Source organism: Pygocentrus nattereri, chromosome 22 (genome assembly GCF_015220715.1).
Source record: "Pygocentrus nattereri isolate fPygNat1 chromosome 22, fPygNat1.pri, whole genome shotgun sequence".
Taxonomy (NCBI): Eukaryota; Metazoa; Chordata; class Actinopteri; order Characiformes; family Serrasalmidae; genus Pygocentrus; species Pygocentrus nattereri.
The window spans coordinates 5,503,028-5,517,946 of NC_051232.1; the positions used below are offsets into that span (position 1 = coordinate 5,503,028).

The 14,919-nt window shown below is 41.6% G+C and overlaps 1 protein-coding gene across 1 annotated transcript in view; it reads right to left on the reverse strand.

Annotated features, from left to right (window-relative positions):
- Positions 1–14,919, reverse strand: part of LOC108413919 (zeta-sarcoglycan) — a 345,220-nt gene that overhangs the window by 36,862 nt on the left and 293,439 nt on the right. The window contains exon 6 of the mRNA XM_037532888.1: positions 12,116–12,188. Coding sequence (XP_037388785.1) covers positions 12,116–12,188 — 73 coding nt within the window. The remainder of the gene's footprint in view (positions 1–12,115; positions 12,189–14,919) is intronic.

Here is a 14,919-nt window from a genome sequence, read left to right on the forward strand (position 1 = left end):
GGGTGAGAGAACGAATGGACTACAGTCCCTAATGGTTGATCTGCAAAGTGGTCCTATATGGTCAGTGGAGCTGATAAGAGATACTACATGTAGAAACAAGGTGGTTTTAATGTTGTGGCTGATCAGTGTATAGAAACAGGTTAAAACAAAGTGAAAAGAAAAAAAAAATGTAGTTAAATTCTACCACTACAGGCTTGAGGTCTGTTTGGTTACTTGGCGTACTTCCTAAAGTTCTACATAGCACATTAGCTTTACATTAACACCTGCTTCAAGCGAATCATTTGGGTGGTTTTTAACCTGCCAGCTAACTTTATTTCTGCTCATCATCCAGTCCAACTAGCTTATATATACTCCCCTTTTAGCAAACATGGTAAACAAAGATGTCTGTGGTTATCCAATCTGAATGTTAGTGGTGAAGTCAGAGGATTCTCGCTGGGGCATTAGCATTTTTGACCAGTTACTGAGAGCTAATGTATGAACTTATGCATCCAAGCGCAAGAACACTTAACTATAAATACTATATCTAAGTGTATATCTGTATTAATAGGGTTAAACCAGCAGCCCCCCCCCCCCCCCCCCCCCCCCCGGACTCAAGTGACACAGCCTCGGTTTACTGACTGTAACTGAGTCTCGTATAGTGGATAGAGACTAGATGATGTAACAGTTACACTCAGACACCTTTATCAGTGCTAATGTGGAACTGTTAATCTGGTGCTGACAGACCAGGCAGCTCTCCTGAGTTCAGAAGTTTTTATTTTGCATAACGGATATAGCTGTTTTCATAAGTTAGTCTCGTGAAGATGGACAGCCGCAGCAAAAACTGCAAAAAAACAAGCAAACATGACGGCACCAAGGCAACGAGAATGCAAAAGCCGCTTGAGGAGGATGAGGACATATCCGAGCAGGTGGGCAATGAGAAACATAGCAAGCATTAGTTTGTAGCCCCATTGACTGTCAGAATGATGTCACATTCAGCATAAAAAGCTTCTTCCCATTTTAATTTTGTCACTAGCATAGCCACTTGGTCATCTCAGTGTAACAAATCGCTGCTGTTGGAAGAAAACCTCATATCTCCAGTTTTATGATTTTTCCGTTTTTTGACAGTTTGGAAATGCCCGTTGTCCTTTACATTGTGCGTAAATTTCCTGAATAATGGGCCAAAAGAAATGTCCCAAAATGACTCGAAAAGACGTCTGGTTCCATTGACTGCCATTAAAAGTAAAGTATGTTTTTTCCTTCTCCTGTGAAGTTACTATTTTGAAGATTTTCTTCCGATATGCGTAATGAGTAAGAGGAAGAACTGAAGATGAAAATGCACAGATTTTAGTAAACGTTATTTTGCATGAAGGCGATGTTCTCAAAAGGGCAACAAATATCTGGAGACCTGAGGTCGATCAGCTCATCTAACCTCAGACGTTGCTTTTCAAATCATTTTTCTATAATTCTATAGAATTATTAGAGAAGCCTTTTTGTTGCTACTAGTGGTATGTACCAAGCAGAAGAGTGTGCTAATCACTAATAATTTTAACATGCTTCCGCAACTGTATCTGTTGTTGCTTGCACTCCCCAGTGTGGACAAAAGTCAGTGTTCCAGGTGGTTGCTACTGTTTTTAGCTATGCTATGTACTTCTGTGGCTCTGTATGCAGAGTAATTTATTTATTTTTGATGCAAGCTGAACAAAAACGTCAAAATTTAGGGTAATATTGTTATTGTATGAGCTGTTGTATTGTATTTGTTACCATCTAAACGATACTGATTAGCAGGCAGTAGCAGTTAGTGGTGATAGTTAATTTCTCCACCATCCGTTTCTCTTTTCTCTCTTTTCCTCTCCCCCACCCCACCCCACCCCACCCCACCCCTTTTCCCTTATCATGATCTTTGGTGGACAGTAAGCTATTATGAGCTGGTCCAGCGCCCTACTGTGGGTCAGGAGAAATGGACAAGAGCAGCAACAAAGCAATTAGCGCTGTATTACAGACCACAACAAACACTTGGCACATCAAACTCCAAGACGCCGCAGATAGCATGCCGAGAAGGAAAGGAGGAGAGGGGCCGTCCCGATCAGAGCTAATGCTTCATTGTCTTGGACTTGTTGTATAATTAATGAACGCCTAAGGCAAGTTCAAACCTCCGCACTGAGAGGGGACTACTGAGCTAAACAAAGGGAAGCAAATGACTGCGATCGTGCCAAGATGCATAAAAGATGGAGAATCCATAGACTCCAATTAGAAATGTGGTACAAATTGCTCGGACGTCCTAGGCAGCAAACCCAGCATTGTTACTAATTTGAGACTAGCATTGCCAGCGCTGCAGAAAAGCGGGAGGCGAGCTAATATTTTCTGATGCGAGAAAACTTGCCGTCATGCTCAGGGGGATTTCAGAAGTTACTAAAAGTAGAAAAGACTGAAAGAAAAGTCAGGGAAAGCTCAAAGTAATGAAAACGCTTTTTTCCTCCAGTATGAGCGGCAACTAGGCAGCTGCAAATTCAAAGTGTGGCACAATTTCCATTTATAAACTAATAATAAATTGGTACCTTATCCATGAAGGACAATTCTCATTCACTGTATCTCATTTATTATAATAACAGATATTTGATGGACTTACTTCTCCGCAGTTTTAGTGTTTCTGAGGTCTGTAAACATGTTTAAATGGACAAAACGCAGTGGCAAGACATTGAGGCCACACTTTAACATCTTATTCGCAAGGGCATATTTTAGATTGTCCATCTGAATTTACAGGACCAAATAATTCAGTAGCTGCGTGAAATGAATGTCAAATTTTATTTCATTTATTAATTACTTTATGTATTGTGAAAGTTCCCCTCAGATTAATAGAAAATTTGTTTTATGATCACAGACATCGCTACGTGCTCACAATTTACTACTGAAAGCCAAAAATCTCCAAAAATGTGTTGTTTTATTAAAGTGATGTTTCCAGAGCAGATCACCGAAGAGACGCCGTCTGTTTATAGTTTAGAGCCCAGATTTGGGGAAAAACGGCTCGACTTTCAGTAGAAAAACAAACTGAGTTCAGCTTCTTTTATTATAAGGGTTTAAAATGACATCACCGTCTATTAGACTGGAGAAGAGCTACAGCCTCACATGACGCCCAGCTTCTGAATGGAGCTTATGGAATATGAACGCTATGAAGAACATGACCAGGTGCATTTTGGAACCACCTGTGGTTCCAAGGAGTTCAAGGGGGTACTAATACTGATGGATGTTGGACCTACATGTCAACATGTTCATGGTCCGTGATACGCATTTTCTTTTTTGAGAAATTTGTGGATAAAATGGATTGAACCAAATGCACTAGCAATACATTAGCGCCACCTTTTTAAAAGCTATGAAAACCAAATGCACAATAGTTGTTTTCAAATTCAATACATTTACGACATTTGGCTGACGCTCTTATCCACAGCGACTTACAGTTTGGTCATTTTACACAGGTAGGCCAAGGTGGTGTTAGGAGTCTTGCCCAAGGACTCTCATTGGTATTGTGTAGGGTGCTGATGCAGGTGGGGGATTGAACCCCAGTCTACAGCGTAGAAGGAAGAGGTGTTAACCACTACACTAACCAACCAATATTTACAAAAAATTTAAACATCTAAGAAGGAACAGGAGGCAGAATGAGCTGGTGTCCAGTATGAATTATCTCACAGTTAATGCAGTTCCTAGAAGATTTACTAGTTGAAAACTGTGGTCTCACTTTATTTGTATAGTCCACTCTAGGTTTTCTACAGATATCCAAACTGTTAACACACTAATCTAAACTAAATCTATTGAAACTCATCTGATTCAAAGCAGTGGTGGGATTAGGGTTAGGATTTGGACCAGAGTGAGGATTGGGATTTAACGTTTGGGTTGAGGTTAAGGCTAGGGTTAGGGTTAGGATTAGAGCAGGCTTAGAGTGCAAGAAAGTTATGGTGAGCTTAGTAGATATTTAGTTGAATGTAACTTGAAAATAAATGAATTTTCTACAAGTCATTAAAAGTGGACTCTCCACATAGTGTTACCAAAATTGCTGAAAGCATGAAGTATAAATAGTCTCCACCAATACACTCTCAGAAATAAAGGTAGTAAACTGTCTCTGGGCCAGTGGGATACTGTTACTGGCATGGGATCCTCGAGGGTAGTTTTAGTCAGGGAACATAACTTCCATAATCTATTGAAATTCTACTTTCTAAGATGTATTGACTCCACACACCCCATCTTGTCTCCAGGCTTTTATTTTGTTGTTCTGTTTTGAAACGTTCGGATATGAAATGGTACAAATACAAACTGGAAAACCTGGAAAACTTTTACCTGGAAAAACTGATTTAAGGTTCACAATCAGACCTTAAAACTTCGATTGTACCTTTGAGGGAAGAGCTACACTGTAGCTGCACAGAACCTTGTACAACACTGTAAATTGAGGAAAGACATAAGATCTGCATGCAAATTTTCATTCCTTTCCACTTTGTATTATATATTATATTATACTATATATTATATTGATGGGCATATTGATGTCATTGAGATGATACACTATCTATCTATCTATCTATCTATCTATCTATCTATCTATCTATCTATCTATCTATCTATCTATCTATCTATCTATCTAATCAGTATGAACTGAATAGTGACTGCAAATTCATTGTATGCCGAAATTTGCAGCTATCAGTGGTGAATGAAGTACACAAACCATGAACTTGAGTTAGTCGAGACCCCCAAGGTGAAATATTCCTCCAGTAAAAGTAGAAGTTCTTCCCTTTAGACCTCCACTTGAGTAAAAGTACTAAAGTATTTCCCTTCAAATGTACTTAAGTATAAAGTAAAAGTACTAAAAGAGTAATTCTGGCTCTGATGTCCTGTTATCATTTTTATAACCAGACTGGCTTCATGAACTCATTTCAGGTGAAAGTCCTCCAGCGTCTCTCTTGGTAAACCAGTCTTTTAATAGAACGTCATTAATTAGTGATGCTGACGTCTATTAAAATGATTAGAAGCACAAAACACTGAAGGTAAACAGTTTCCATCAGGGAGAACCGAGTGGCTCTGAAATCACTTTTTACACACAAGCAAAGTTTCAGTTTCAGATTTATTTACAACTTAGTTCCAAGTTTAAGTTGAATGAAAACTGGCTTTAAACTCAGGATCACAGATGAGCTCCTTTACTATGTTGATCTGTAGGCGTCTGTTCATAAACATAAACCAGCCCAAACTCATTTACTATAAAATGAAATGGTGTTTGTAGAAATTCAGAAAAAAGCCGCGTCAGTCTCGACTGCATATGTGGACATATTTCTATATTGTGCTCTATTTACACAAAGTTAGGTTAGTTCATCATTTATGTTGAACAGACTCTCCCAAAGTTTTACGCTGCTGTGCTGACGTTGAACTGTGTGCTGCACTGGGTCGGTATGACCAACAGAACGGTACTTGTCTGACTGCATTGTGCCAAGTGTAAAGTTTGGTGGAGGGGGGATTATGGTGTGGGGTTGTTCTTCAGGAGTTGGGCTCGGCCCCTTAGTTTGGTGTGGAAGAACTTGACTGGCCTGCACAGTCCTGACCTCAACCCAATAGAACACCTTTGGGATGAATTAGAGCGGAGACTGTGAGCCAGGCCTTCCCAAAATTCCCATAAATACATTCCTAACCCTTGTGGAAAGCCTTCCCAGAAGAGTTGCAGCTGTTGTAGCTACAAAGGGTGGGCTGACATCATATTAAACCCTATGGAATAAGAACAGGATCTCACTCAAGTTCCAAGTCCTGATGAGCAGTATGAATTATTACTACTTAGTTTATCTACTTATTAGCATAGATGAATCTGCTAAAAGAAGAAAGACGAAGAAAGCAGGCAGTAAAACTCATCCGGTATTTATTGCAAATAGGCAACAGCAAATTCACGGCAAGTTCCAATGCGAGAACGAAGACCTGATCTGTCTGAAAACTGATGTAAATTCTCATTTTCTTCCTTCTATCATATTGAGCTCTGAGGAAGGGGCATGTTCCCGAACATCAATTTAGCATCCATTCGTTAACCAGCCTGAAAGCAGGTCGGAAAGATGGACATCAAATCCAGCATCAGGGTAATAGAAATGATATCAAAGTGGAATGAAGGTAATTGAGTTAGTGGGAGGTTTCAGAATACACACATTCATTCAGGCTTTTGGCTGCAGTAAAACTTGAAGGTTATCGTTCAGTTCACGAGTGACCGCGTGTTCTTTTTTTCGAATGTCTGTGAAGGACGCTCTGATGAGTCCAAGCGCAAGGCCTGAATTACAATGCTTTGCCAGTTTTGTCTTTCAAAACCTGGTTAGACCAGTAAATTTAAATGCCCTATAAAACTTAACACTGACCCCAGAAGTTCTCCTCACTCCACTTTCAAACATGGATCTTCTCACCTTCAGCACAATACTGCATTAGGGGAAGTACGATCAGGCATAACATCATGACCGCCTCCTCGTTTCTACGCTCACTGTCCATCTTATCTGCTCCACTTACTGTACAGCTGCACTTTGTAGTTCTACAGTTACAGACTGTAGTCCATCTGTTTCTCTGATACTCTGTTACCCTGTTCTTCAGTGGTCAGGACCCCCATGGACCCTCACAGAGCAGGTATTATTTGAGTGGAGCATCATTCTCAGCACAGCAGGAACACTGACTTGATGGTGGTGTGTTAGTGTGTGTTGCGCTGGTCTGAGTGGATCACATCGGAGCAGACACCGCAGCGTCCTGTGACCACTGATGAAGGACTAGAGGATGACCAACACAAACTGTGCAGCAGCAGATGAGCTGTCGTCTCTGACTTTACATCTACAAGGTGGACTGACAAGGTAGGAGTGTCTAATAGAGTGGACAGTGAGTAGACACAGTGTTTAAAAACTCTGTCTGATCCACTCAGACCAGCACAACACACACTCACACACCACCACCACGTCAGTGTTACTGCAGTGCTGAGAATGACCCACCACCCAAACAGTACCCGCTCTGTTAGGATCTTCAGATTAATGGAAAATGTGCTTTATATGTTCTATATAGCACCAAAAGGTGCTCTTTTGTTGTTACAAGCATGACATCATGACAATAGAAGAACCTCTTTTGCTGCTATATAGAACATATACAGCACATTTGCCATTAATCTGAAGAACCCTTACATGAGAAGAACATTTGCACTAGAACACTGAAATTGGACATCTGAGATGAGGTTTTATAGACAGATGAGTCTACAGAAGGCAGCAAGTTTGCTGATGAACAAATAAAAACCTCTAAAAATGACATCTACAATCTTGAGTCAACATCTGGATTTGCTGATTTGCTTTTTCGTGGAAGGCACCATGAATTCTGATGCGTACAAACAAATTCAAATACATCAGTCTCTGGAAAACTCTAAGGAAGACATTCATTCTACAGCAAGATGATGACCCCAAGCACACTGCTGAGATCAAGCTGTACTTATGGAACAAAACAGCTGCCCTAGACTGGCCACCCCACTGCCGAAAATGACAAACCAACTTGTAAGACTGAAATTTGGAGTTGTGGGAACATTTCAGGATGAACGGACCAATAAAAGTGGTCCGATTACAATACATCCTCTACACCACGTGTCAGGCTCAAGTCCTTGCGGGCCAAAACACTACAGACTTCGACGTGGTGCCTCATTAAATACACCCTGACTCAGCTCATCAGCGAAATAGCAAGGCCTCCATGAACTGAATTCAGAGTGTTGGATCAGGGTGAACGCTAATCTCCGCAGCACTTTGGCCTGGAAGGTCCCCATTTTGACCTGCCTGCATCAGAGAACACAGTTCTGCACATTTTAATACACAGTTGGTGTTTATTTGCTGAATTTAATGCACTGGGGGAAAAAAATAGAAGACAACAATCTGGCTTTTGCAAGAGTTATGTTACTTTTTATACACACACACACACACACACACACACACACACACACACACACACACACACACATTCTAAGCCACTTATCCTTCAGGGTCACGTGGGGAGGTGGAGCCTATCCCAGCAGTCATTGGGTGGAAGGCAGGTTGCACCCAGGACAGATCGCCAGTCCATCGCAGGGCTGACAGACATACATATCCACAACTAGGGGCAATTTAGCATGTCCTCTGGACTGTGGGAGGAAACCCACCCAGACACGGGGAGAACATGCAAAATCCACACAGAGGGGATTCTGGTTGCCTGGCTGGGGAATCGAACCCAGACCCTCTTTGCTGTGAACAGACAGCGCTACCCACTGCCCCACCCTACTTTTTATAAATCATGTTAAATTTGTCCCCCAATGTGTTAAACTCAATCAAATAAATAGAAATTGTGCACTGAAGGTTTCAGGAAAAGGCCATGTTTAGGTGTTTTCTCTGTAGAGCATCTGTTCGCTTATTTTTCACATAGAAAACCAACACAACATCATTTGGCTGCATAAATCTGGCTTCAAATTGGTGAACACCTTTGTCGCAAAATCCAAACGAAGTTATTTGGTTAGGACGTGCGCTCACTAGGCCGCACAAGACGTTGTGCCTAACAGGCTGAGCTCAGCAGTAGGTTCACTAATGTCATCTTGCCCCACACGCTGACCGCTGCACACTGTGGGCCCACATTTGAAGCTGCATTTTCAGCTGAGCCGCAATTTAACTCTGCCCGTAAAACCACAGCATACGTCATTAGGCGCTAATAGACTCCATTAGTCCATTATGTGTGCCATTGAGTTTAACTGCATAATGTGGTACTCTTAGACTTAGAGAGTGAGCATTGAGTGAGTGAGCGAGAGAGAGAGAGAGAATCGGGCCTATTTAAGCTAGATTCTTTCGCAAAGTTACAGATAAACACAGCAAAAGGAAGACAGAATACTCCTTAACTAGCCTAATTAGCCAGCACCACTGCAGTTGGCTGTTAAGTACTGAGGTAACGTATGAGCTTCAATCAGACAATAAAGACCAAATAAGCCTCATTCATGTTTTCGGCACGTCTGATTTGTGCGGCAATGAGGAGAGAAGAGAGTGCAGACGTTAAAAGGTTTAATAGTGAATTAAAACCATCTGAAAGGAGTGCAAGCAGCAAGCGCATGCATTTCAGCCAAAAACAACAAGCACTGTGTTCAAAATGGTCACTGATTACTATTTCTTAAATTAGAGCACTATATAGAGCACCATTACAGTGGACAAAAATGGTCACTAATGGCTATTCTCTATACTGGAGCCATATAGAAATCTTTATTATTCAGCTAAGGAGAGCAAATACTGGAAAATATAAGCATGTTGTTCAAAATCATCACTAATCACTATTATTTACTTTTCAGCACTATAATAACACTATTATAGAGAATAGAAATGGTCGCTAATCACTATTCTCTACATTAGAGCACTATATGACACTATAGAGAACAGAAATGGTCGCTAATCACTATTCTCTACATTAGAGCACTATATGACACTAGAAAATAGAAATGGTCACTGATCACTATTCTCTACACTAGAGCACTATATGGCACTACTATAGAGAATAGAAATGGTCACTAATCACCATTCTCTACATTAGAGCACTATATGGCACTACTATAGGGAATAGAAATGGTCACTGATCACTATTCTCTACACTAGAGCACTATATGACACTATTATACAGAACAGAAATGGTCGCTAATCACTATTCTCTACACTAGAACACTATATGTAATGCTATTATAGTGAACAGAAATTCCCCCCTAATCACTATACCCTATATTATAGCACTATATAGAGCACTGTTATAGTGAACAGAAATTGTACCCTAATCACTATTCCCTACACTACAGTGCTATATATTGCACTATTATAGTGAACAGAAATTCCCCTCTAATCACTATACCCTATATTATAGCACTATATGTAACACTATTATAGTGAATAAAACTCTCCCCTAATCACTATACCCTATATTATAGCACTATATAGAGCACTGTTATAGTGAACAGAATTTGTCCTCTAATCACAATTTCCTACATTAGAGCACTATATTGAACACTATTACAGTGAACATAAATTGTCCACTAATCACTTTCTACATATTTCCTACATTAGAGCACTACATGTGACACTATTATAGTGAACAGAAGTTCTTCCCTAATCACCATACCCTATATTAGATCACTATTATCGGGAACAGGAATTGTACCCTAATCACTATTCCCTACACTACAGCACTATATTGAACACTATTATAGTAAACAGAAATTGTCCCCAATTACTATTTCCTGCATTATAGCGCTAATATAGAGCTATGTTATAGTGAACAGAAATTGTCCTCTAATCACTTTTACTTTATTTTTCTCGTACTTTGACTTATGTCTAGATTTATTTCTATGTTCTATTTTTATGCACAATATAGGTCTGTTTATATGCAATTAAATGTCTTGCCACAGATACACTGCAATGGTAATGGTCTAGCAACACCTTAGCAACCACATGGGATAACACAGCAATGGCCAAGCAGAACCTTAGCAACTACCCAGGATGTCATGGGAATTGTCTAGCAAAACCTTAGCCACCACCTGGGATAACACAGCGATGGCCAAGCTGAACCCTAGCAACCACCTGGGATGTCATAGCAATGGCCAATCAGAGCCTTAGCAACCATCTTTAATGTAATAGCAGTGGATTAGGAACACGTTAGCAACCACTTGGGATAACATAGCAGTGGCCAGGCTGATCCCTAGCAACCACCTGGGAAACCAGGGCAATAATCTAGGAACAACTTAGCAAACACCTGTTATAACACAGCAATTGCCATGCAGAACTTTAGCAACCACTTTGGATAACACAGCAATGGCCAAGCAGAACCTTAGCAACCACCTGGGATGTCACTAGAGCATTATATATTGAACACTACTATAGTAAACAGAAATTGTCCTCTAATCACTTTTACTTTATTTTTCTTGTACTTTGACTTATGTCTAGATTTATTTCTATGTTCTATTTTTCTGCACAATATAGGTCTGTTTATGTTCAATTACATGTATTGCTACAGAAACACTGCAATGGTAATGGTCTAGTAACACCTTAGCAACTACTTGGGATAACACAGCAATGGCCGAGTAGGCTTAGCAACCACCCAGGATGTCATGGGAATTGTCTACCAACACATTAGCAACCACCTGGGATAACACAGCAATGGCCATGCAGAAGTTTATCAACCACTTTGGATGACGTGTATGGCCAAGCTGCAACTTAGCAACCACTTTGGATAACACAGCCAAGTAGGAACCACCTGGGATGTCACAGCAATGGCCAAACAGCACTTTAACAACCACCTGGGATGACATGGGAATGGCCAAGCGGCACCTTAGCAGCCACTTTGGATAATACAGCAGTGGCCAAGCGGCACCTTAGCAACCACCTGGGATGTCACAGCAATGGCCAAACCGCACTTTAGCAACCACCTGGGATGACATGGGAATGGCCAAGCGGCACCTTAGCAACCACCTGTGATGACATGGGAATGGTCTAGCAGCACCTTAGCAACCCTTCTGGTTTTATCTAATGATGCTTTGTCTACTTCAAGTCTGTGATTAGCTTTAGTAAAACCGACTCACACGTGTAATATTATAGTTCTGTGGTTATTCCACACTACTGCTAATCCTCCTGTCAGTAAGTGGAGCTGAAAGCTATCGATATGAAGCTCTTTGCACTTCCACTCCAGCTATTAATCAGATCCTTCATGAGCAGATCAGCGATTGTCCGAAACTGTCCCGCACCGGCATTGGAAACCGCTGCATCAGGATGTCAGGAACTTAATGAACATCCAATCGCTTCTCAGCTAATGCAGGCAGAAAAGAATAGGTCGATGTGATTGGCTGATCTATCATTGACTGATTGTGGTGTCGGAGGGGGCGTGGCCTTTTCCTCTTACAGTGGAAGTGAATGGGACAGCGTGTCATTGGAGATTACAGAAGAGTGAGCTAACGCACTGTCCAACAACTGCAGGCTCTCATTAACATTCAGCACAGCGTACTGTACGCTCTCTCTCTCTCACACACACACACACACACACACTCGTTCTCTCTCTCTCACACACACTTGCTCACTCTCTCACTCTCCCTCCTGAATAACAAGCAGACATTATGAAAGCTGAGGCTCACTTCAGGTCCTGGAAAGGTTCGGCTCGAATGTGCGGCGTCTCAACTGAATGACCAAAAACAACTCCCTCATCACCTACAGAGAGAGAGAGAGAGGGAGAGAGAGAGAGAGAGAGAGAGAGAGGAAGGAGCGAGTGAAGGAAAGGGGGAATGAGGAAGCGAGAGAGAAGAAAAAGAGAGAGCAAAAGCAAGAGGGGAGAGAGAAAGGAGGGAGTGAAAAAGAGTAAGGTGGAAATGGAAGAGAGAGAGAGAGAGAGAGAGAGAGAGAGAGATGTGAGTGAAAAAGAGAGGAAGAGAGAGAGGAAGGTGGAAATGAGAAAGAGAGAAAAGTGGGAGTGAAAGAAAGAAAGCAATAGCAAGAGGTGGGAGAGAGAGAAAGGAAGGAGATCAAGGTGGAAATGAAAGAGATAGTGTAAGAGTGAGAGAGAGAGAAAGAGATGGGAGTGAAAAAGAGGAAGAGAGAGAGGAAGGTGGGAGTGAAAAAGAGAGGTTGAGAAATGGAGAGAGAGAGAGAGAGAGAGAGAGAAAGAGAGAGACAGAGAGAAAGAGAGAAGGTGAGAGAGAGAGAAAGAGCGAGACACAGAGAGCAAGAGAGAGAGGGAGGGAGAGACAGAGAGAGAGAGAGGGAGAGAGTGAGAGAGAGAGAAAGAGAGAGAGAGGGAGTGAGAGACAGAGAGAGCGAGACAGAGAGAGAGGGAGAGAGAGGGAGAGAGAGACAGAGAGAGAGAGAGAGAGAGGGAGAGAGAGAGAGAGAGAGAAAGAGAGAGACAGAGAGAAAGAGAGAAGGTGAGAGAGAGAGAAAGAGCGAGACACAGAGAGCGAGAGAGAGAGGGAGGGAGAGACAGAGAGAGAGAGAGGGAGAGAGTGAGAGAGAGAGAAAGAGAGAGAGAGGGAGTGAGAGACAGAGAGAGCGAGACAGAGAGAGAGGGAGAGAGAGGGAGAGAGAGACAGAGAGAGACAGAGAGGGAGGGAGAGACAGAGAGAGAGGGAGGGAGACAGAGAGAGAGAGAGAGAGAGAGAGGGAGGGAGAGAGAGACAGAGAGAGAGAGAGAGAGAGGGAGGGAGAGAGAGAGAGAGAGAGAGAGACAGAGAGAGAGAGAGAGGGAGGGAGAGACAGAGAGAGAGACAGAGAGAGAGGGAGGGAGAGACAGACAGAGAGAGGGAGGGAGAGACAGAGAGAGAGAGAGAGAGAGAGAGAGAGAGAGAGGGAGGGAGAGACAGAGAGAGAGACAGAGAGAGAGACAGAGAGAGAGACAGAGAGAGAGAGGGAGAGAGAGAGAGAGAGAGAGAGAGAGGGAGGGAGAGACAGAGAGAGAGAGAGAGAGACAGAGAGAGAGACAGAGAGAGAGACAGAGAGAGAGAGGGAGGGAGAGAGAGAGAGAGAGAGACAGAGAGAGAGAGAGAGAGAGAGAGACAGAGAGAGAGAGAGAGAGACAGAGAGAGAGACAGAGAGAGAGAGAGAGAGAGAGAGAGAGACAGAGAGAGAGAGAGAGAGAGAGAGAGACAGAGAGAGAGAGAGAGAGCTCAATTAGTTCTGTAATGAATTTCAGACCAACATAATTGAGAAAATCACAGTAACAGTGAACAGATCTGAGAATCTGAGCTAATGCTGAAGCTGAAAGACGAGCCTCCACACCCATCACACACGTTAAAGAGAAAAGCAGAAACTCTTCTCTCTTTTCCTCGAACTTCTCGCCTTCCCGTCGAGGAGACTTTAAAACTTTAAACGAAAGATCGTGTTGAACGCTCAGATCGTTTGTAATAAAAATCATTATGTTGTTGTTATTGCCATCAGCGTCTCTCGGGTTTTGTTTTTGATCCTGATTAATATTCCGGGCAGCGATTAAAAAGGAAGCAGAGAGAGGAAGTTGTTAGAACCCCCCCCCCCACACACACACACCCACCGACTGGATAATTCAGTGAAGGCTTAATCCGTTTATTGATTTTGATCAGCCGTTAATCGCTCAGGTAGCTCTACACTACATAATGTTCTAATGGAGACATTAAAAACATACAATCCACATAAACAAACCATAAAGATAATAACATATACTCTGAATGTGCTTAGAGTTTATAGTTACATATAAAACTAAAATAAAATAGATAGTTTGAGTTCTAAATTCTGATTGGTTGATGCTTAAAACCATTGTAAAATGATTCCTATATTTCTGTTGTTGGAAGAAAACCTTGCATCTCCAAAATGGGAACTTACTTGACTTTTAATGTAAGAATTTTTTTCATGTGATTTTAGGTCATTTCTGTTGGTCGATTCATCATGAAATTTAAACATGATGTAAAACGCACGATGCACTTTGAAATGATGCCAAAAACCAAAAAGAAAAGGCAAAAAATGAAGATACGAGGTTCTGTTCCAAAGCAGTGATATGTATTAATGCACCAAGTTAGGAAGAACCAAAGAATCGTTTATCAGTTTAGTTGCTTATGTAGCAACCACAGCTACAGTTATTTACAGTTATTATAAATAACACATTAAATTCTTTGTTAAAATGTTGGTGCTGTTTCTCATATTTTGTTGTCACGTTACATAAACATTGTATTTATGATATTCTCCTTTATTTTTTACCAAAATTTCTTAATTTTACAAAGCTAAGAGTGTGAAGGTCAGCATGAGCTTCCTACGACATCTTTCAAACTGTCACAAACTCGACATCACTAGACACATCAACACGCTTGGAGGAGAATGCTAACTGTTTTCAGCTGTTGCATCAGTGAGGATAAACTCACAACCTCCTGAAGACAGGCTCAATGCTTAAGCCATTTTACACCCGATACAGTAACCATGTCCG